A 23,907-nucleotide genomic window follows, 5' to 3' on the forward strand; every position below is an offset into this window, starting at 1 on the left:
CACCTGTGGGGTCAGGTGGTCACAGACACTACCTGTCTGGATTAAATAGCAGTGTCCCCGCTCCTTGTTCCTCTCCGAGCCACCTCTGGAATTGAGAGCAGAATTAACACTGTGAAGCCAGCTTTGTTTCCAGCCTCCTGGGTCTTGATGCTGTTGCGCTGGAGACAAGTGTTGCAGTGGTGAGCAGGGAATGGCTGGGACAGAGCCCGCCCCGGGTATTGTCCTGTACCCCTAAGGCCCTGGCCACCATCTATATGGGAAGGAATTAACAGCAGGCATCATCCCACTGCCGCCTCTGAGAAAGCATTCTCATTCCCCCAGTCCCCCAGGGGAGTGAGCCGGTGTGGTGGCAGGGAACACGACCCTGACCCTCAAAGTCTGGGATTTCCGCCTTGGCTCCTTTCACTGCCGCCCCAGGCTAACCAGCACTCCTGTCCTCCTGGCTGAGCAGCAGGCCTGGGAGCCTCCCAGTGTGATCCGGGCTCCACCCCCTCGGGCCCCTTCCAGGACACTTAGCAAAGAGCTCTAGTTAAAGGACACCTGGGCACATTCACCTTCCCAGCGGGCTCTGCCCCTCGGTCTCTGCCGGAGACGCACGGAGGGGACGAACTTGTGGCCCAGCTTTCCTGGTAATGACCACAGCACCCTGCTCCTGGCCTCTGCAACCACCTGGCCCCATCCTGCCTCTCACGGGACAGGGGGTGGGGCTCCAGGATCCGCTACTGTGTCTCAGCAGATGGAATAAGGCAGGCAAGACAAGAGGACTTGGGGGAAGAAAGAAGAACTCAGGACCGACAGGTGGGAATGAGCCAGGCTGGGAGTCTTGAGACTGGCAGGACCTGGTTTGGACGAGTGGAGGAGGCCAGGGGCCGAGGGGGGAGGGCAGAGGGCGGAGAGCGGAGAGCCCGAGGGCCGAGGGCGGAGGGGAGTGGGAGGTGCAATGGGCAGCTCTCCATCGTGACCACCAGGGGGCAGGCGCCGCCGCCAGCGCCTCCTCCCACCTCTGCCTGCATCTTTTCCAGACGTGGCGTGGGGAGGGCAAAGGAGAGGAGGCTCTGAGAGCACGGGCTGGGGAAAAAACAGCCAGCCAGCATTCAGGACGCTCCCCAGACCAAATGGCTGGGCCCTTAATTCTTGGGCAGTCTCCATTCCACACCCTCCCAACTTTGTGGTCCTAGGATCAACCACACCTACCCTCTCTCACCACTACCCTCTCCAATCTAGAAATCCCTCCACCAGTACTCAAGAGCTTGAGGACTTGAGTTGGGAAGTTCACTCTTTTTTGTGGAAAAGATGTTCTTTATGTCAAGACAGTCTTGAACCTCATCCAGGAGCTCAAGTTCTGCCTCATGAACTTTGTGGAATACTACAGTTTGCCCACCTGGCAGCTTTGGAGAAAGCAATCTTGTCCTTTCTGTCCAACTCTGTCTTCTTTTCTAGAGGAAACATGCCTGACCCTTCTGACTATTCCTCTAAGGACAATGTCCACCAGGATCCCTCCTGTGCTCCTCCATGTGGGGTGCCTGCTTCAGGGCCCCTCCGTTGTGAGACTTCCCTAGTGAGGGGGCGAGGAAGGGCACGCTACCCCTGGGACTAGGTCTGTGTGGGGTACACTGGACCATGACCTCCCCTGTTGTGAACACAAGCCTCTATTAATCCACCCCAAGTCCAACTCTTCCACAAGAACTGCCATTCGGTTTTGCTGTCCTCACTCTATACTGATGGTATTAATTTTTCACCACAGGATTTGTCTCTCTAGAGCCTGGTTAATATGCATTTTTGAGGTGTTTCAGTCTGTCATCCGGCCCTTGCAGGCCTATTACTTCTCCTAATGTGATAACTAGGTCTGAAGTGTTCACTCAAAGCATGTGTCATGGATAGAGAGCCCTGAAGCATTATCATTAGAGACCCTACTTCATTAATTAGCATCGTAGGGGCCTCAGATGGGCTTCAGGGTAAACCTTTGTGGGCCCTTTTCTAAGAAAAGGATCCACAGCTTTCATTAGAGTCTCAAAGGGCTCCTTCTCTGAATGATAAGAACCCGGTATAAGGTTTAACCTTGTTGTCAGATGAGGACAATGAGGCCCCAAAGGAGAGACCTGGCTCCCACTCCCCAACCCCAGCCATGTGGCCAGTTCTAGGGAGACCCCGAGCTTCCTGACTCCTATTACAGTGCTCTTACTACTGCCTTCTTTCTTAGGATCCGGGTGGCCTTACCTCGTCAAGGTAGGGGCATTCAGTGTGGGCTCCGTGGATGGCATGTGTCACTCACAGGCTTGGCCTGGGATTCCCTTGCATTAAGCCGATTCCTCCGAGGCCCCAGGCCTGAAGCTCCTGCACGCTGCCACCAGGGGACAGTGGTGCCCAGGCTGGTGGCATATTTGGGAATTCTGGACTTAGGCCAGCCTCCCTCCCTCCCCTGCACAAGGGCCAGATTCTGAAATGATCTGTCTTTATTATGTCATCAGAAAACAAAAAAATCCCCCGAGTGTAAACAGGAGAAATGTGCTGGTTAAGTTACTCATCATTATCTTATTATTAACAAAATAAAGCACTATCTATGTTTACAGTCATAAAAAAAGAAACAGCCTGGAGAGAAGTGGGGGCTTTGAGGATGGAGAGAAGATGGGGGCAGACACAGACTCCACATCTGGCCCTGTGGGATTTGGGGTTCCCATACTGATCCACAGCTCTAAAGCTGTTTAGATCTTTAGAGTTAGGTGACAATGGGATTTGATTTCCTTAGGGAACAAACTTTGTGAAACTGATCAGAGGCTGAGATCCAGTCCCTAATATAGAGTGGGGGAGGGGAGGGCAGGCAGGTGAGGGGCAGGGCTGGGTGGGAGAGGCTGAAGCCCAGGAGTCTTCTCAACCTCTTCCAAGAATGGGGAGCCCCCCACCCTGTGCTCATGAGGGAGGAATAAAGACCAGCTGCCACAGACAGCCCCTCTCCAGGGCCTCTGACGCTGGCAGGAAGGGGAGCACCATCAATCCTCCTGTCCCAACTCCCTCGTGGGATCAGGTTGGGACCAGGGGCGGGGGCACCAGGACAAAGCCCCTTGGAGGCCGAGGCACATTCCCATGCTGATCAGAGCTAAAAATGGCTCCGTGGGAACCGACTGGCAGAGCCAGGGAGGGAGTGAAGGGGAGGGCAGGAGGAGATCAGGAAGGCTGATGAGCCCAGGGCAGACCAGGGGCCTACACAGACCCAGAGAATCCAGAGGGCACAGGGGGCAAAGGACAGACACCAAGAAAGAGAGAAATAGAGGGCCTTGCAGAGAGATGAGGACAGAGAGAGACAGAAATGCACACAAGGACACACAGAACCTGAGACACCCAGACTGACAAAGAGGTAGCAATTTGGGGACAAAGAGAAGCACAGAAAGAGGCCCCCAGAGAAGCAGGAGTGGCATCGAGAGACACACCCACAGGAACTCAGCAACAGTGCCTGGCACGTAGTGGGCACTCAATAAATACCTTGTGCAATGAACAGATGAAACACACACACGTGCACGCGCACACATACAGCAGCCCAGAGGCACAATAGGCTTGGCAGAGATGAAAACAGCAAGGGACAGCCAGACCCTTTTGCACAAAGTGCAAAGCGATCCTGGTGATAGACGAGCAGTCTTGAGGAGTGTGGGAGGGGTGTTGGTCCCACAGTGGCTGGTCCAGCCAGGACAAGAATGGAAACAAAGCATGTGACCCCAGGGAGACAGATCAGTAGATGCCATACCCCAGGTGGATAGACCTGCAGGAGAGGAGAGTCATACAGTGTCCCCTGGCCATGAGCCCTAAAGGCTGAGGTGCTCGGCCAGCTCAGCCCATGGCCATATTGCAGTTCCTGCCCACCCAGGCCAACAGCTCCTCAGGAAGGGAGGGCGCCTCTCCCCTCATGAATGTATCTGCAAGTGCACAGATTTGCCCATCTCTGGGGCACGAACAAGTCCAAGTACCAACATAGTCTTAGGTTGGCTGGCTGTGCCCATCGGGTTGGGACGAGGTCTTCCCCAGAGAAGAAGGGACCGGGCCCACCCAGCCGGGATCAGTCCGTGAGCACCACCAACTCCCCATCGCTCTTCTCTTCGCCCTCCGAGTCCTCGTCCTCGCTGTACCGGTACATCTCACCATCAGCCACCGAGTGCCTGTCATCTGTGCCCTCACCCTCCTCTCTGAGGCTGCAGGTGTTGACGATCACAGGCATGTTGGGGTCCAGACTACGAGGGACATAGTGCTCCACCAGTGGCTGTGCCAGCGGCATGCCTGCTGCCCGAGGGTACAGGACATCCGAGGAGCTCATCTGCGCCTGGCCAGCCTGTGGGCTGTGAGGCAGAGAAGGGGCACGGTGATGGATGCACACTTGACTCAACCCCAAACCCATCTCCCCTCCAGGCCTCCTCAGAGTGTGCACTCCCACTCCACACACTCTTGGCTGTGACTTATATACCCTGCCCCCAGCTGCTTTCTGATGGCCAAATTCACTGGCACCTACAACCCTGCAGATGACCTGCAGACCCAGGGCCATAGATGTGTTCAACAGATAATATTCTTGGAGGATCATGTGTGAATCCAGTTTTTAGAACTTGTATATTTTATGTTTTGTTTACTTATATTTAGAGACAGAGTCATGCTCTGTCACCCATGCTGGAGAACAGTGGTGCAATCACAGCTGACTGCAGCGTCAGCCTCCCAGGCTCAAGTGGTCCTCCTGCCTCAGCCTCCTGAGTAGCTGGAACTACAGGTGTGTACCACCACACCTGGTTTAAAGATGAGGTTTCACTATGTTGCCCAGGCTGGTCTCAAACTCCTGAGCTCAAGGGATCCTCCTGCCTCAGCCTCCCAAAGTGTTGGCATTACAGGTGTGTGTCACCATACCAGGCAGAAATTGTATATTTTAAATGCCCTGGGAGATGTCCTGTTTAAAGGAATAGACTAGGGTACTTGCTTTAGTCAAGTCAGGAAGCTTTCTGTGTGATGAATACTTTGATTTCTAGCACCTCTGAATTTCTATTGAGTTCATCGGCAGTGGGATCTACGGGCACTTTCTCCCGGTCCACGTGGCCAGTCCTCCAGTCACATTCCTATATCCTCAGCCACTGACTGCTCACCACAGTCACATACATAGCCATACACAGTCGAGTTGCACATGCAGGCTCAGCTACACACAGATAACACACACATGCATACACACAGCACCCCTGGGGTCACAGACAAAGGCAGGCCACACACTGACACCCAGCCACTCATGAGAGCTACACACGCACACAGTCTCCTGGCTGCCTGCGGGGGGGCCTGCTCACGGGATCACGTAGCTCTGGCGGGCATCCTGACGCCGGGTCCTCATCAGGGCCTTGTACTCGCCCACGCGCAGCCGCTTGCCCTCCACGATGCAGGTGCGCTTGGGCCGCGGCTTGTACTTGTAGTCAGGATACTTCTCCAGGTGCTGCCGGCTCAGCCGTGCCTGTTCCTCGTAGTAGGGCTGCTTCTCCTGGTTGGTCATGGACTTCCAGCGAGATCCTGACCCAACCCCCCAGGGGCAGGCAGTCAGTGCTGGGCTCTGCTGACCACCCCCAGTCCCATGCAGGACCTGAGAAGACCTTGATCCCCAGGTGGGTCCACAAGATAACATATGTGCAAGCACTTAGCAAGGGCCTGGCCCGATACGGGTGCTCCTTGGATATTGGGCAAATGAATGAAGTTGGCCTGTATAGGGATATCCAACTGCCAGCTTAAGACTCGGTACCCACCCATGTTCCTAACAATCCAGCAACTTCCTCGAGCCTCTGGCCTGCCTGATTTGCATAAACAAAAGAGCAGCCATCTCAGACCTTCAACAACCCAGACAGGGTCCCTGCTCAGGACAAAATACCTGATGTCTCAGTTGACAAGAGTCCTGCGCTGACACTGGAGGAGCCTCAGTCTTGAAAACAACTGCCCCCTCGAGCCCCATGTGCCCTGCCCAACATCCATCCATGGCCACCAATCAGGACATGTAATTTAAAAAAATCTTTCTAGTGACAGCCCAGGAACACTAGTCTCTCCTGTTTTCTGCCAGAGCAAGGGTCTGGACAAACAGTGGAACAGGTTAGGTTTAGATCAGGAGTACTAAAGAATGTAAACACAGGCCGGGCGCGGTGGCTCAAGCCTGTAATCCCAGCACTTTGGGAGGCCGAGGTGGGTGGATCACGAGGTCAGGAGATCGAGACCATCCTGGCTAACATGGTGAAACCCCGTCTCTACTAAAAATACAAAAAAATATTAGCCGGTCGTGTTGGCGGGTGCCTGTAGTCCCAGCTACTCGGAGAGGCTGAGGCAGGAGAATGGCGTGAACCCGGGAGGCGGAGCTTGCAGTGAGCCGAGATCGCACCACTGCATTCCAGCCTGGGGGACAGAGCAAGACTCCGTCTCAAAAAAAAAAAAAAAAAAAAAAAAAAAAAAAAAAAAAAGAATGTAAACACACACACAGGCACACTCCTTGAGTTCTTGAGGACAGGTGCTACTGAACACTTCAGTGGTATAAGACCCCAGGACCCAGCTGCCCTCACATCCCCAGCAACTCCTGCACCCCTATCATCAGATCCCACTGGAGTCCAACACAGTATGGAATATCACCAAGCAAGCCCTGAATAGACCCAGCTGGCTCCTGCAACCGGGTCATACTGAACCATGGCCCCAGCCACTGGCCCTTACCAAGGATCTTGCTGATGCTGGAGTTGTGCATGTCTGGGAAGGCTTGCAGGATCTTCCTCCGCTCATCCTTAGCCCACACCATGAAGGCGTTCATGGGCCTCTTGATGTGGCTGCTGTTTCGGGACTCGGGGAAGTGGCGGGAGCCTGGGAGACAGGAGTGAAGTCAGCCAGGCAGCCTTTCTGGGGTCAAGAGAGTGCCCCAGGGCCAGCAGAGAGACATCCCCTACTTGACCAGCAGGAGGCACTGAGGAGGCTCCCACAGCAGCCAGTTGAGGACGAGCAAGGCAGGAGCAGATGGGGCAGAAGAAACATCAAATTATCAGCAGAGGCCCAGCCAGGGAACCAGAGACAGACACACAAGAAAATCACAGCGGTATGGCCTCAAGAGAGAGCAGAAACTCAGCAGTCACAAAACTTAGGAAGGCAGACTCAAGAGACAGAGCCAACAGACACATAATGGGACAGCAGAGGCACACGCACCTGGAAAGGACCCAACAGACCAAGGGAGGGAAGAGATCAGAGGCAGACACAGCCTGCCCTGGCCCTGGCGGAATACAGAGTTGGGCCCTCCTACCCATCAGCCCTGCGCCTGAGCCCTCACCATCCATGTCGCAGCTCAGCATGGCTTCCTCCAGTGGGTGCACACAGCCGTCCTCCAGCCGCTCCTTGGCTGGGGATGAGTCCAGGCTGATGAGGTCCTAGGTTGACAGGGGCAACCTGACATCAGCCTCCTCTGCATCACCCCACTCCTCCCCCTGCTCCTCTCTTGGTGGCCTCAGACTGTGTCTTCCACCCCTGGCCACCATCTGTTGCTGCCCCCAGGTTCAGGGGAGTGGGGGACCGTACCTTACGGAAGGGGGTGTTGGGGGAGCCTTCCAAGGCCCCACTGTGGCTGTGCAGCAGCTGCCGAGCGTCCTGGATGGCTTTGGTGACAGCGTCCCCTTCACCAAGGAAGCCTGTGGAAGAGGGCAGAAGAGAGGGAAGAGAAGCGAGGGAAGCTGAGGGCATCAGCCCAGCATGAGCCCAAACTCCATCATGTCACTCCCATGAGCACCTGAGTTAGTGTTCCCTCCTGTTCTTCCACAGGATGGCTGCATTGCATGTCCTCAAGGATATGCCACTTACATTGGCTAGTTATTGTGCATGTCAATAGACTAGAAATGAGAATAGTACCCCCTGGAACTATGTGACTCTGGCCTGAATCCCTGATGCTTGGAATGCCCAGACAGATATGATGAGGGAGAGGAAGAAGGGGATCTTCTGCTAAGAGCAAGTCTAACCCCTTGCTTGATAAAATCTGGAACCCAGAGAGGAGAAGGGACCTGCTCAAGGTCGCATCATGCCGCCGGCTCTCCCCTAAGAGGGCTGAGGGACAAGTGCAGGCAGCAGGAGGCTTACCCAGAGGCAGGCTCGGGGGGCTGGACTGCAGGTCCCGCGTGGGGCCTCCATGGCTCGGGGGGCGGGGCGCACAGTTGCTCATCTTCAGGCTTGGGGAGCTGGAGGTGTTGGGCAGCTCGGGGGCCTTGGGCTTGGCTGTGAGGTTCAGGGGCTGGGAGGGCTCCTGAGGGAGACCCAGCAGGTCAGAGGATGACAGACACCAAAGGAGACTCCCACAGCAGGACAGAGAGGAAGTGAGGTGAGCATACGCAGAACACACAAGGAGACAGACAGAAAAGCGGACGCAGAAGGAGCAGGTGAACAAGAACACAGGATGCCAGGGCTCACCAGTCCACACCCCGCAGTTCCCTAACACGGCAGCCAGCCGTCATAAGCTCGAGAGGGAGCCCCAGGCCAGTGGGTAGAGGGCGGTACCTGCAGGGGGTGGTGGGGGGCCATGGCCCCAGGTCTCTTCACCACTGGGGCAGGGGGGCTGTGCAGCAGCTGCAGCGGATACTCCACTATGGAAAAGGCGGCAAGGAGAAAAGTCCTGGATGAGCACAGAACAGCAGACACCCTGCTTGACGAGGTCCCAGCACCACAAGGTGGGCAATGGCTCGGTGCTGGACCAGCTTGGTTCCAACCACTGCCCTCCCCAGCCCCAAAGCACTGCTTGGAGGCTCCTATCCCCTCACTCCACACTGCCCCTGCACACTGACTGGCATCTTCACTGGGTTCCCGCCTTTCCCAACCCACTCTAAATAGTTTCCCAGATTCTAGAGTCCCATTCAATGGCACAACGAGAGAGGGTAAAACACCTATTCATCCAACAGCTACTTTCATTTTGTACCTACTGGGCACAGGGCACAAAAGCGGCTGCCTGTTGTGTAGAACGTCTCATATGTATCATCTGACAATAATACATGGTATGTGATATATAGCAGCAGCTGAAAACATCATCATCCCATTTTACAGAAAAAGAAATGAAAACCTTAGAAGTCAAATGGGGCTGGGTGTGGTGGCTCATGCCTAGGACTTTGGGAGGCTGAGGAAGAAAGATTGCTTGAGGCCAAGAGTTCAAGACCAATCTGGCCAACATAGCAAGACCCCCATCTCTATTATTAAGAATTTAAGCCAGGAATGGTGGCTCACGCCTGTAATCCCAGCACTTTGGGAGGCCAAGGTGGGTGGATCACCAGGTCAGGAGTTCAAGACCAGCCTGACCAGCATGACCAACATTTCAGTCTCTACTAAAAATACAAAAATTAGCCTGGCGTGGTGGCACATGCCTATAATCCCAGATATTCAGGGGGCTGAGACAGGAGAATCGCTTGAACCCAGGAGGCAGAGGTTGCAGTGAGCCGAGATTGCACTCCAGCCTGGGGGACAGAGTGAGACTCCGTTTCAAAAAAAAAAAGAATTTAAAATTTTCAAAACTAAAAATAAAAATAAGAAGAAGAAAAATGGGAGGCCGGGCACGGTGGCTCACGCTTGTAATCCCAGCACTTTGGGAGGCCGAGGCGGGCGGATCACGAGGTCAGGAGATCGAGACCACAATGAAACCCCGTCTCTACTAAAAATACAAAAAATTAGCCGGGCGTGGTGGTGGGTGCCTGTAGTCCCAGCTACTCGGAGAGGCTGAGGCAGGAGAATGGCGTGAACCCGGGAGGCGGAGCTTGCAGTGAGCCGAGACTGCGCCACTGCACTCCAGCCTGGGAGACAGAGCGAGACTCCGTCTCAAAAAAAAAAAAAAAAAAAAAAAAAAAAAAGAAAAGAAAAATGGGTAGTCCACATAGCTATGAAATGGCAGCATCAGGATTTGAACCCAGGGCCTCTAGACTCCACAGCCTTTCCTTCTTCTCGACATGGCACTCCTGCCTACCCTACCTCACTCCCAGGCCCAGCATCTAGGTGGAGAGATAGGCCACATGTAGAAATCACGAAGTGCATGGCAAGTGGTGATGAGGGCCACACAGGCAGGGCACCAGCAAATTCTGCTCCAGCTGGGGTAACTAGAGCAGGCTCCCTGTGGGAGCCGAGGTGTGCGCTAGTGCCTGCAGGATGGGCAGGATTTGGGCAGGTGGAGATGGAGTGGTGGGGTGTGAGGGTGAGCTGTGGGGAATGAGGCAGGCCATGGGGGCCGGGTTGGCTCTGAGGCCCGTGAAGGCCGAGGTCAGGAGTACGGAGCCCATGCTGTGGGTACAGAGCACCGTGTAAGGCTTGTGAGCTGGGGAGGGCCACTGTTTGCAGTCGGCTTTTGCAAGGGACCTTGCTTGCTTAGTTTCTGGAGCAAACAAAGCAGGAGGCAGCCATGCCAGTCCCGGGCTCCCACAGCTTATTTACTGCCTCACCTGCCCAGAAAGCAGTTGGGGGCCCTATCCCCGACCAGATCACTGTCCCCTTGCCTCCACGGCTCTCCTCCACATTCATGGGGAGTTGCAATGGTTTGGAATTGCCCTGTCCTCCACCTTCAACCTTCTCCACTCCCCATTCCCCCAGCTAACTGGAAACTTCCACATTGGGCCTATCTTAGTCTACTCAGGCTGTTGAAACAAAGTGCCATAAACTGGACAGCTTACAGACCTCAGAAATTCATTCCTCAGTTCTGAAGGCGAATTTGCTTCAGAATGAATTATACGTTGAGTCTTACCTATAACTGATTTATGTGAGATTTATTATTATTTTTGTCTGTTTTGCGACAGGGCCTCACTCTGTCTCTGTATGTCTCGCTCTGTCTCCCAGGAGGGTGTGCAGTGGTACAAACACAGCTCACTACAGCCTTGTGCTCCTAGGCTCACGCAATCCTCCTGCCTCAGCCTCCCAAGTAGCTGGGACCACAGGCACAGGCCACCATGCCAGGCTATTTTTTTTTTTTTTTTGTAGAGACAGGGTCTCACTTTGTTGCCCAGGCTGGTCTTGAACTCCTGGCCTCAAGCAATCCTCCTGCCTTAGCCTCCCAAAGTGCTGGGATTACAGACATGAGCCACTGTGCCTGGCCTAGGTGAGACTAGATGAGGCTCTGGACTTGAAACTTTTGAACTGATGCTGGAACAAGTTAAGATTTGGGAGCCTATTGGGATGGAATGAATATATTTTGCATACGACAAGAAAATGAACTGGGGAGAGTCTGGGGCAGAATGCTACGGTCTGAATGTTTGTGCCCCCCCCCCCCCAATTCCTATGTTGAAATCTAATTCCCAATGTGATAGAATTAGGAGGTGGGACCTTTGGGAGGTGCCTGGGTCATGAGGGTGGAGCCCTCAGGAATGAGATTAGAGGCCTGAGGGAGCCCATTTACCCCTTTCACCACCTGAGGACACAGTGAGAGATGCCATCTGTGAATCAGAAAGTCAGCCCTCACCAGACACCAAATATGTTGACTTTATGATCTTGGAATTCACAGCCCCCAGAACTGTATGTGAGGAATAAACGTCTGTTGTTTATCAGCCACCCGGTCCATGGTGTCTTTCTACAGCCCCTGAATGGATGAAGATGGGGCCTGGCTTTCTCAGTCCTTTGTGTTTCCCCTTCACACCACCCCACAGTGCCCAGCACAAACCAGGCAGGAGCAGAGAGCCAGTGGGGCTGAGCAGTCTACCCAAGCCCACAGCCTATAGGCCTCAGGGAATTTCCTCTTCTCTCTCTTTCTCGCCTGTGGAACAGGGAGGATGAACTAGCACGGGTTGCATTTAAAGCTGTCCACACTCCTGGGGTAATTATGGGCAGCATCTCTGCCTGGTCCCCATGACTCTCTGTCACTGCCCTAGTTCAGGTATCATCCCCTGTTGCTAGAATCACCTAGCAGGTCCTGCTTCTGGCCAGTCTCCCCTCCACTCCCTACCCCTCAAAGCCAGAACGACACACTCACTACTCAAATGTTCACATGCACCCCACAGCCTACAAAATAAATCCCAGACTCCATGCTCCGTCCCCAACTGCCCTGCACCGTCAGGTCCCACACCCTTGTCTGACACATGGCCAGTCTGCTGAATTTCAGTGATGGGGTAGAAGGCCAGAGTGACATGGTGTAGGCAGGGACAAGAGTGTGAAGGTAGGAATCGTGGCTGTTAGAATTTGGGAGATGTTGGCTCACGCCTGTAATCCCAGCACTTTGGGAGGCTGAGGCGGATCACTTGCGGTCAGGAGACCAGCCTAGGCAACATGGCAAAACTTCATCTCTACTAAAAATACAAAAATTAGCCAGGTATGGTGGTGTGCACCTGTAATTCCAGCTACTCAGGAGGCTGAGGCAGGAGAATCGCTTGAACATGGGAGGTGGAGGTTGCAGCAGTGAGCTGAGATTACACCACTGCACTCCAGAGCCCAGGTGACAGAACAAATGAGACTCTGTCTCAAAACACAAACAAAAAAGAATTTGGGAGATTTATAAACCCCAGTTAATATTCCAGATTTTTTTTTTTTTTTTTTAATGGAGTCTCGCTCTGTCACCTAGGCTGGAGTGCAGTGGCACAATCTCAGCTCACTGCAACCTCCACCTCCCAGGTTCAAGCGATTCTCCTGCCTCAGTCTTCTGAGTAGCTGGGACTACAGGCATGCACCACCACACCCAGCTAATTTTTGTATTTTTAGTAAAGATGGGGTTTCACCATGTTGGCCAGGCTGGCCTTGAATTCCTGACCTCAAGTGATCCACCCACTTCGGCCTCCCAAAGTGCTGGGATTACATGCGTGAGCCACCACACCTGGCAATATTCCAGATATTAATACTCTGGCACAGTAAATGTACTAGAATTGGAGAGACTAGACCTGGATTGCTACATCATTTTACATCTGGAAAGAGCTTTATGGTTTTTCATTCTCCCAGTGAAGTTCAGTGAAATTCAGCAAGATTCAGAAAAAGAGGATTATTCTTCTACCAGACAGATCCAAAACTGAGGCCCAGAAAGTCCACATAGCAAATTAATGGATGAGAGTGGCTCCAGGGCGCTTTCCCTGACCTCAGGACAGGCTGGCCGCAGGGGTGGAGCCTCTCTTCTCACACTCACCTGGTTTGCAGGGAATGGGCTGAATGGGTAAGGCCAGCTGGGAGTCGGGGGTGACAGGCAGAGGTTGGTGGCTTGGGGGGAAGGCTGGGATCATGACATAAGGCATGTTAACCTGCTGAAGGCAAAGAAACCCTGTGTGAGTCCCCAGGGACCCAAACAGCTACCCAGCTATGGTCAGCCCACGACACAGAGAATGGACCCATGGACAAGAGGCACAGGGGATAAAGCAGGGACAGTTTTCCAAAGGATCCCTCTGACCCTAGGCCACCTCTGTGGGCCCCTGTCTACCTGCCCTCAGGTCTCAGCTGGGGAGGAAGACATGCCGGGCTCCTCCCTTTAATCAGGGAAGGCAGACAGGTTGGGGGCTAGAACAGAAATAACCCTCCTCGGGTCAGGCCTGAGTGATTCTGCTCCGGCACTTTAACTTGGTGCACATCCCATCCCCAGCACCCTCCAGGCTTGTGTCAACTCCCTCAACTGCCTCCTGTGCCTCTCCAGGTCTCCCTTCCGGTTACCTGGATCTGCTGCTGAAGGAGGTTGATCTTATGCTGCTGCTGAATCAGCTGCTGCTGCTGCTTTGCAATCTGGGAGAGGGAAAGAGTAGGCAGAGGGGGTCATGGACATTAGCCCTGGTGCCCAGAGTCTGCCCAGCCCTAACCACGCCCTGCTTTCTACAGTGGGGCAAACCACGGAGTGGGGTGGCAGTGGGGAGCAGAGCAGTCAGCCCTCAGAATTGGTTCTCCTTTTGCAGGAAGCTCATCCCTCCCTCCAGGACCAGGAGGCTGGGCAGGAAGCTGCAAGCTGCTCTTCCTGCAGAGTCCCTTTCGTACCCTCCCACCCCTAACCCTGTACAAGGGCTCATGAATCAGTCCACGTGGGAATCCTACAGCCCCTGGCCACAGACCCTGCTCGGCCTGCCCCCAGGCTCCAGCTTGCACTGGTGAGGCCTGCCCCTAAGGCAGCCTTCTCCAGGTCCTGACACACTCCTTTTCCTGGAAAGAAAGCCACACCCACCGAACAAGACCTACCTGCTCCTGCTGCTGCCGGGCAAGCTCCATCTGCTGCTGCTGCTTCTCAAACAGCATGGCAGCCATGTTCTTCTGCTCCGAGTGGGCTGTCAGGAGCTGGTCCCGCAGGGTGGACAGCTGGTGAATCATGACCAGAAGCTGGAGCTCCTTCTCTGCTAGGCTCTCTTGGGTCCCTGCTCCACAGTGAAACAGCCCCCATTGAGACTTTTTACTTGTTCATCTATACATCCATCCATCTATCCACCCATCCATCAGAAACTTGCTGAGCAATTGCTATGTCCCAGGACCATCAGGGGCTGAGCCACAGAGATGATGACACAAGATGCTTGCCTTGAAGGGGGCTCTTCGTGTTGCTACCTGGCAACTACTAGCCTAGAAGTTCTCCCCTATTAGCCACGAATTCCAGGCCCCCTGAAAATGCTGACGGTGGGATATCTCAGCCCCAGAGCCCCGGGCCTCTTGAATGTCCTCAAGTGCTCAGCGCCACACAGGGTCAGGGTGGACGACCATCCCATCGGAGGGATCCAGTGGGACACACTCAGGCTTTGAAGCAAGACAGGTCTGGGATCAAATTCCCGTTTCAACCCATCCTGCCTGTGAGCTGTTAGGCAAGTTACCAATGTCTCTGCACTTTAGGGTTTCCAAAATCTTGGTAAGTGGGCATAATAATAAGCACTTCAGAGGGTTACTGTGAGGGATAGATGAGCTAATAGAGGCCAGGTGTGGTGGCTCATGTCTGTAATCCCAGCACTTTGGGAGGCCGACGCAGGTGGATCATTTGAGGCCAGGAGTTCAAGACCAGCCTGAACAACATGGTAAAACCCCATCTCTACAAAAATGCAAAAATTAGCCAGGCGTGGTGGCGCATGCCTGTAATCCCAACTACTTGGGAGACTGAGGCAGGAGAATTGCTTGAACCCAGGAGGCAAAGTTTGCAGTGAGCTGAAATTGCACCACTACACTGCAGCCTGGGCAACAGAGTGAGCTGTCTCTCAAAAAAAAAAAAAAAAAAAAAAAAGTGCTAATATATGCAAAGCTCTTAGTCCAGGATCTGGCACATGGTCCTCAACCAATAAATTTTAGTGCTCCCCTGACCTCCAGTTTAGCTCCTGTCTGATGCAGTAGTTTATTCCTGAGTGCCTGGCCATAGACCTTTTTTTTTTAAAAAAAAAGAAACATCGGAATCATCATGGATCCTTTGAGAAGTATAGAGGCCCAGGCCCCTACCATACCCCGGGTGGGGGTGGAGCCTGGGCATATGGTTTTAAAGTTCCCTCTGTGGGTATGATCAATGACAATGCAAAAATGATCATTCTGGCTGGGCGCGGTGGGTGGCTCATGCCTGCAATCCCAGCAATTTGAGATGCCAAGGTGGGAGGACTGTTTGGGCGCAGGGGTTTGAGACCAGCCTGGGCAACATAGTAAGACATCATCTCTACAAAAAAAATATAAAAATTAGCCTGGCTTGGTGGCAGGTGCCTGTGTTCCCAGCTACTCAGGAGGCTGAGATGGGAGGATCACTCAGGAGGTTGAGGCTGCAGTGAGCCAAGATTGTGCCACTGCACTCTAGCCTGGGCAACATAGGGAGACCGTATCTCCAAAAAAAAATCACTCTAAGGAACCCAAGCAGCAGCCCATTAATAACTACTTCTCATTCACTTAGCGAGGTCCAACTGACCTAGAATTAATTAGAGTGAAAGGGAACTTTCTGCTCATTTTGCGGTTAGACCCGGGAAGTGGCAATGACATGCCTGAAGTCACAAGGGTGCCTGGTGAGAGCCCAGATTCAGAGTCATGGGATTTGATTCCTACCAGGCCTCTCCTGCATGGGATGAGTGAGACCTAATGCTTGGGGCCTCCAGGCGAGGGATGGTGATGACCCCTAAGGCCAGGCAGGAGCCAGATGGCACAGGATAGGTATGTACCAAGAACTGCCCTACAGAGCCAGGCTGCATGGCCAGACCAGAAGAGAGATGGGGTTCAAACATCTCCCCCACCCCCAACAGGCCTTCACCTTTGACATCTTTGGCTTCCATAGAGTTCCTTCCCAGAAACCTCTCCTTCCAGTCACTGGACAACAGCTTCTCAATGGCTGGCACCACTGGAAGACAGCAAAGGGGTGAGGAATAACCGTCTTCACACCTCCCTGCCTCAGGCCTCTGCTTCTAACTAGGGCAGACATCCTACCTTCTTTCAAATTTCGGTTGAAGTCCAGCTTCTCCTGGCTTCCAGAGGCAGCCTCCGACGCTCCTGGTCTCTTGGGTTCTGGGGACCCATTACCCTCTGGAGAGCTACAGTCCTGCAAGACATACTGAATTGTCACCATAACCCCCAAGAGAAAGGGACAGGCTGCAGGGAAGGCTGGGCACCCCAAAGATGTGTACCCTGAGGGATCCCAGCCCTATCCAAGTCCTACTTCTCCACTCAGTAGGCCCCTTTGGCCTCCACCTGCCCAAGCTTTGTTCAGGAAAAGAACAGAAGATTTCAAAACAAAAGACCTGGGTTTCAGTCCAGGCTCAGTGACTCACACGATGCTTGATCCCATACAATTCCCTGAAATACTCTGAACCTGACTTCCCTCTTTTGAAAATGGAAATATTAATACCTCCTCTGTCACAGGATTGTTGCTGGGATCAAGGGAGTTAATGCATGTGAATGAGGTTTTTCATTGCAATCAGGGGCCAAAAGTCAGCTATTAGTTATCACTCCCTTGAACACACCCACTACACCAGCTGGGCTACATAGGGGAGCAGGTAGGGGCTGGCAAAAGTTACTCATACTCCCCACTGCCTGCCTCACTCCTCATCAAAGTCCTCCCCATCCTTTAAGGCTTAGCTTGAGGCTCTACTTCTCCAGGAAGCCTTCCTTGATCACCAGTGCTGCCACCCCCCTCCTCCCTCCTCCAGGCTGGATTCTTTCTCAGAGCCCATAACTCTCCTCATTTTCACTTACTTGGATTTTAATTATATATTACCTTTTTACATCTCCTATGTGAAATCAGAATTTTTGGGAGCTGCAAGAATCCTTATGAATCATGTAGCTCAATTCTCTTGTTTTAAGGGTGAAGAACAATATCATCTTTAACAGTGACCTAATTCTTGCTTGGGTAATCAGGTTGATTTTCCCAAATCATCTGAAAAATCTCGTAGATTACTTTTAAGCCAAACTTTAGCATGTGTGTCCCATCGCCCCATCTAGTTCTCAGAAGCAAGGACTGGGTCACACATAGGTGAACAGTCACTATCAAGTGAGTGAGTACAGGCCTGAGTCCAGGTCCTGCTCTGATAGGTGACCCCGCTTCCAGCCTCAGACTGAACTTGGCAGTGCCTCCCTGCTTCCCTACATGGCGTCTTACCCCTAGGATCACCATTTCTGCCTGTATCTGCTGCCATCTAGGGGAGTGGGCCAGCCGAGCAGAGAGCACAGGTACAGCGCATGGGTGTGAGGATGGAGGCAGGGCAGGGACACTGACCCAGGAGCCCCTGAAATTCCCCTGGGCTGGAGCTTGGGGGTCAGCACTATCCTGGGAGGCCCGGGCTGGGTCTCCAGGCTGAGGTTCAGCGGCAGTGGCTGAGCCCTGGGGGGCCTCGTGGCAAGGCTCTTTCTTCTCCTCTGACTTGATGGTGCAGTTCACCATGGTGCCAATGCCATCCAGGGCCAGCTGGGCAGAGATGGGGCTCCTCATGGACATCCTGGGGGAGGGACAGAGTGAGCCGAGGTGAGTCCCCAGTCATAAACTTCTGCCCAGAGGCAGTGACCCTACCGTTTGCTCCCCTGACCCCACCCAAGCACCTCCTGGTGCCTGTCACATGGGCACACACAGAAAGGGCAAGCTTACTTGTGAACCCAAAGAAAAATCAGCAAAGGCTCTTGTATCCCTCATGCTTTTTTGTTTTGTTTTTTGCTTTTTAAACAAAAAGTTCTAGATAAGAGTGGGCCCACCCTTGTGCAGGACCTGCCTGTGTAATGCTTGGGACTACGGGACTAGTGGACTGACGGCCCAACTAACGAGGCCAGATACTGACTGGCTGTTTCTGAGCCCAACAGAGTTGGAAAGCGAGAGAGAGAGAGAGCGCGCGCGTGTGTGTGTGTGTGTGTGTGTGTGTGCGTGCGCGTGCATCTGTCTGTGCATGTTTGTATGTATACAAATGCATTTTTTTTTTTTTGAGATGGAGTCTCACTCTGTCACCCAGGCTGGAGTGCAGGGGCACGATCTCGGCCCACTGCAACCTCTGCCTCCCAGGTTCAAGTGATTCTCCTGCCTCAGCCTCCCGAGTAGCTGGAATTACAGGCACACGCCACCACGCCCAACTAATATTTGTATTTTTAGTAGATATGGGGTTTTGCCATGTTGGCCAAGCTGGTCTCCAACTTCTGACCTCAGGTGATCTGCCCGCCTCAGCCTCCCAAAGTGCTGGAATTACAGGCGTAAGCCACCATGCCCAGCCTACAAATGCATTTTTATAATTAGTTACCAATACTTAAAAGTCAAGAGATAACACATAAAAATCTAGATTTGAACTTCTAGCTCAATTGTTGTTGTGGCAAAAATTGGCTGGAATTGGGTAATGGGTATTTCTTATGGACAGGCCAGTGTACCTTAGCCTCCACACTCCTACTACTCCTCAAAAAGGAAACCAAGTATTAACTATATAAGACATATATTCTTCTATATATAAGACATATAGTCTTCTTCTTACAGTGGAGATAAGGTAAAAGTAAATGATTTCTTACTTCATGCATCTATCAAATGGGGGGAAACAGCCAGGTATGGTGGTTCATGCCTGTAATCCCAGTTACTCAAGAGGCTGAGGAAGGCACATCACTTGAGGTCAGGTGTTTGAGGCCAGTCTGGACAACCTAGTGAGACTCCCATCTTTTTTTTAAAAAAAAAAAAAAAAAAAAAAAAGGGCGGGGGTGGGGGAATAACAGACTGAGATGACTGACTTTACAAAAAATATTTTCCGGTATCTAGCTGGAATCTCTCATTTAGAGTCTGGCCACCATAGGCATGTGAGTTTGCAGTTCCTAGTTTAAACAGCTGGTATACCTGGCAGACCCTCTTGAGACTCTGCACCTGCTGATCCTTTCCTGTCACATCACTGCCTGGGACATCTGAGGAGCTGAGCTAATCGCAACATTTCAGGGAGTGGTTTCCAGGGGTCATGCCAGGCTTGGGCGGAGCAGCAGATGCCTATCCTCCAAAGTCACAGAGATGCACTCTGGATTCTAGTGGGAACACAGCAGGTTCCAGCTATGCATGGGTCCTGCCTCATCTACTGACTAGCCCAGTGACCTAGGGCAAGTTGCTTAGCTGCTCTGTACTTCAAGTTTCCTCACCTGTAAAATGAGCATGGTAAGAGTCCCTACCCTATAGGACGGCCATGAGGACTAGGAGTTGATATTTACATGGTACTTGGAACAGTTTGTGGCACCAGTAAGCACTGACCTGGTGTTTTGTTGTTTTCTTGTTTATTACATTTTCAAATACCATCACATGATCTGGTGTTTGTTAAACCACTACTAGTTGGAATGCACTATAAGGACCAGCAGCTTCAGCATGCCTTGGGGGCTTGTTTGAGAGGCAAAGTCATAGGTCCCGCCCACAAATCCGAATCTCTGGGAGGTAGGCCAGGGATAGGGTTTAACAAGACCTCCAGGTGATTTTGATATGCACTAGTTAGAAAAGCACTGTTAAATAAATTTTTTTGATTTTTTTTTTTTTTGCTTGGAGATTAGATGTTTAGGGGAGGTATGTAAGGCTAAAATCAGATATAGTAAAAATATCCCTACAGTAAAAAATTCCTTAAACATCCCAGGTGCAGTATGGTATTTAAATACTGCATCAACTCTGTATGGATGCATTTGGATAGATTGCATCAACTCTGTAAAATGTTTGTCATGTATTATGAAACATGCATTGTATATAAGAGTACATGTAGAGTATTTTAAATAAGCATATAATTGAATAAAATATATACAATCAGCCCTCTGTATTTGTAGGTTCCACATCCATGGATTCAACCAACCTCAGATCAAAAATATTTAAAAAAGAAATTTCATCTGTACTGAACACATAGATTTGTCATTATTCCCTAGACAATATGGTGCAAAAACTATTTACATATGATTTACATTATATTAGGTATTATAAGTAATCTAGAGGCACCGGGGCTCATGCCTGTAATCTCAACACTTTGAGAGGCTGAGGCAGGAGGATTGCCTGAGGCTAGGAGTATTGTATTTTTTTTGTAGAGACAGGGTCTTGCTATGTTGCCCATTAGCCTGAGCAACATAGCAAGACCCTGTCTCTACAAAAGAATACAAAAATTAGCTGGGCATGGTGGCACGCGCCTGTAGTCCTAGCTACTCGGGAGGCTGAGGCTGGAGGATTCACTTGAGGCCAGCAGTTTGAAGCTGCCAAGATTAAGCCACTGCACTCCAGTCAGGGTGACAGAGCAAGACCCTATCTCAAAAATGATAACAACTGGCCAGACTCGGTGGCTCATGCCTGTAATTCCAGCACTTTGGGAGGCCGAGGCAGGTGGAGCACCTGAAGTCAGGAGTTCGAGACCAGCCTGACCAACATGGAGAAACCCCGTCTCTACTAAAAATACAAAATTAGCCAGGCGTGGTGGTGCATGCCTGTAGTCCCAGCTACTCAGGAGGCTGAGGCAGGAGAATCTCTTGAACCCAGGAGGTGGAGGTTGTGGTGAGCCGAGATAGTGCCATTGCACTCCAGCCTGGGCAACAAGAGCGAAACTCCATCTCAAAAAATAATAATAATAATAATAGTAACAATAAATAAAAAACAAGGTATACGGGAGGATGTGCACAGGTTATATGCAAATACTATGCCATTCTATATCAGGGACTTGAACATCAGCACATTTTGGTATCTTTGGAGGTCCTGGAACCAACCGTCTCAGATACAGTGGGATGACTATATACAGTCCTACATCAATTAATAGCATAAACATGTTCTGAGAAATGCATCACCAGGCAATTTCTTTGTTATTCAAACCTCATCGAGTATATTTACACAAACCTAGATGGTACAGCCTACTACACACCAGGCTGTATGGTATAGCCTATTGCTCCTAGGCTACAAACCTGTACAGCGTGTTATTGTACTGAATACTGTAGGCAATTGTAATGTAATGGTTAAGTATTTGTGTATCCAACATCCAAATATAGAAAAGCTACAGCAAAAATACAGTAGTAGAATCTTGCAGGACCACCGTCCTATATGTGTTGGGTCACTGACGGAGACGTTGGTAGGCAAGCAGTGCATGAGTGCATGTGTATTTGATTTGATTCCACCTTGCTGATCAGACCAGACTCTCCTGCTCACCCACTTTCAAAGTGTAGGGTTCCCCAGAGGCTGGGTCCCAAGACAGGGCACTGCAGAGAGGGGCCTCCCTGACCATAAGAACAAAGGCCCCATCCCACCTAGATGCAGAGAAGAGAAGAGACCCCAGCCCAGCTCGCCCTGGGGTCCCCTCCTACAGCCCAGGGGCTTGGAGAGCGTCCAGGAAGCAGGCGGCTCAGCCCATCCGGGCACCAGGAGGGGCTCAGAGCCAGGCCGAGAGCAGGGGGGCGAGAAGTGGGAGTGGGCGCAGTTGGGGAGGGGGTTTTATCCTGAAGCCGAAGGCAGCAATTACATAACAAACAAACCCTGGGCTCAAGCTGTGAATTAATCAAACCGCTGAAAATAAAACCTTCCTCTCAGGAACTTCAGACAAAAGAAATGAAAACAACCAGGCTGGCTGGAAAATAAAAGGCAGCAGCACTGAATGGGGGACAAAAGGAAGCCAGACAATAGGGTGTTGGACAAAAGCAATAAAGCCAAAGGAAGTGTGACAGGCGCACAATGCGGGCCTGTGGGCCTCTGATCCGTCGGCTCTGCGCCACCTCACTCACACCCACTGCGGGCGCAGGCCAGCCACCGGGTCCCTCCTCACTCCGGACTTGGGTCCTAAGGGTCTCTCCTTCATTCTGTCCCAACTTCAGGGGCTTCCAGCTCCCACCTCAAAGCCTTCCTGCTGCAGCCCAGAAATCCCAGCAGCAGCCACAGCCTCCAGGAGCATGGTCAGATGAACAGGACACAAAAGTCCAAGGTCTCCCCAGTTGGGGATGGTGAACGACCATCCATCCCTGGAGCTGATGGTGGAGGCAGAGGAGGCCATCATCTGTCCTAATTAACCCTAGGACTGCATGGCCCAAGATTGCAGCCACTTGCCCCATGTGGCTACTAAGCATTTATAATGCAGCCAGTCCCAGTGGAAATGTGCTGTGAGCATCAAACCCACCCCAGATTTTGAAGGCTTAGTACACAGAATAGAATGTAAAATAGCTCATTAATAATGGTTACTGATTACAAGTTGAAATTCTTTTTGGATAAGTTGGTTAGATAAAATACATCATTAAAATTCATTTCACCTATTTCTTTTTATACTTTTTAATATAGCTACTAGCAAATATTACACATGTAGTTCCCATTAGATTTCTGTTGAACAGCGCTGCACTAGGACACCTCCGCCCTTTGAGCTTCTACACACACTTAGCCTCCACGGTCCCTCCAGCCAGGCACCATGGATCACCCTTATATTAGGGAGCCTGTATCCTGGGCCTCTCAGCAGCCTACCCTGGCCTCCAGCACAAAGACAATGGCTCCTGGTGACCAGCCAAGCCAGCTTAGAGGTGTCAGTCTGTTCACTAGGGCTTGGTGCCCACCAGATAACCCTGCCCAGACAAGGGCCCTTCCATCCTCACAGGTGTCTGGCTCAACAGCAGGTGCTGGGCACTGACTGGCCCTTAGTTGGTATCCTCTCGGCCCACTTGTCCATGAAAAGGCAACAGCCTAGGCACAATGCCACCCCGCCCCCACTGGAGAGCACCTCTGGGTCTCACCTTTGGGGGATAGGGTCCCTGGGTACCTCTTTTACCTCCCTCTCCCCCTCCCCAAGCACAGGCCTGCTTGAGAAGAGCAGCTCCTTGCCCTGCCTTGTCTGGCCTGGAGGGAACCAAGCCCCAGCCTGCCATGGCCTAGAGAGACGCAGGTGTCTCTGTGAAGAGCATCAGTGCCAGGCTCCAGACCCTAACCATCCCAGAGACGGGAGCGACGGTCCCATGATCAACTAGATAAGGGAGGAAAGGGAGCGAGATGGAAAGAGAGGGGTCATTATGTGGTCACTGCTCTCTGTCACGCTGCAGCTGGGGGTCTGCACAGTTTGCTTCACCCCTGCAAGCTGTGTCTATAAAACAAGGGTCCTGGAGGGAGTCAGGGGACAACTTGGAAGACCCGCAGGGTTTGAATCCAACAACCTGGGTTTAAATTCCTGCCCTGCCACAGGCTGACCTGTGTGAACCTAGTCAAGTTAATTAACCTCCCTTAGCCTGTCTCCTCATCCATACAATGGGTACAATAACCCATATCTCACTGGTGTCCATGAAGATTAAATAACACAGGGTGAATATCTATTCTATAAGTTGTGTGCAGTCCAGGATGCTCTGAGAGTCAAGTGGTTGAGAGAAAAGCCTCTAGGGTCTGCTAGACTTGGGTACATTTGAATCCCAACTCTGACCAATCATTGCTGTGCAACCTTGGGCAAGTAACTTAACTTCTCTGAGCCCATTTCCTCCTCAGTAAAATGGGAATAAGAAACTCAACATGAAGAGATGAATCTCCTGTTAACAACACCAGATCCTATCAGAGTGCCTATTTTACATTCTCATGGCACTTTGAACTTGACCTTAAAAGTATTTACCACAATTGGTAATGATACCTTTACATGCTTAATTTAT

The 23,907-nt window shown here is 51.9% G+C and overlaps 1 protein-coding gene across 1 annotated transcript in view; it reads right to left on the reverse strand.

Moving 5' to 3' along the window:
* Nucleotides 1-2,435: 2,435 nt before the first annotated feature.
* Nucleotides 2,436-23,907, reverse strand: part of SOX13 (SRY-box transcription factor 13) — a 56,774-nt gene continuing 35,302 nt past the window's right edge. Inside the window, exons 2-14 of the mRNA XM_003273149.4 lie at nucleotides 17,573-17,792; nucleotides 16,288-16,399; nucleotides 16,115-16,201; nucleotides 14,101-14,273; nucleotides 13,588-13,656; nucleotides 13,073-13,187; nucleotides 8,503-8,588; nucleotides 8,089-8,251; nucleotides 7,537-7,646; nucleotides 7,292-7,388; nucleotides 6,691-6,834; nucleotides 5,301-5,517; nucleotides 2,436-4,322 (exon numbers count right to left, since the gene is read on the reverse strand). Of these exons, the coding sequence (XP_003273197.1) occupies nucleotides 4,046-4,322; nucleotides 5,301-5,517; nucleotides 6,691-6,834; nucleotides 7,292-7,388; nucleotides 7,537-7,646; nucleotides 8,089-8,251; nucleotides 8,503-8,588; nucleotides 13,073-13,187; nucleotides 13,588-13,656; nucleotides 14,101-14,273; nucleotides 16,115-16,201; nucleotides 16,288-16,399; nucleotides 17,573-17,791 (1,869 nt within the window). The 5' untranslated portion in view covers nucleotide 17,792 and the 3' untranslated portion in view covers nucleotides 2,436-4,045. The remainder of the gene's footprint in view (nucleotides 4,323-5,300; nucleotides 5,518-6,690; nucleotides 6,835-7,291; nucleotides 7,389-7,536; nucleotides 7,647-8,088; nucleotides 8,252-8,502; nucleotides 8,589-13,072; nucleotides 13,188-13,587; nucleotides 13,657-14,100; nucleotides 14,274-16,114; nucleotides 16,202-16,287; nucleotides 16,400-17,572; nucleotides 17,793-23,907) is intronic.

This window comes from Nomascus leucogenys, chromosome 5, assembly GCF_006542625.1.
Source record: "Nomascus leucogenys isolate Asia chromosome 5, Asia_NLE_v1, whole genome shotgun sequence".
NCBI classification, from domain to species: Eukaryota; Metazoa; Chordata; class Mammalia; order Primates; family Hylobatidae; genus Nomascus; species Nomascus leucogenys.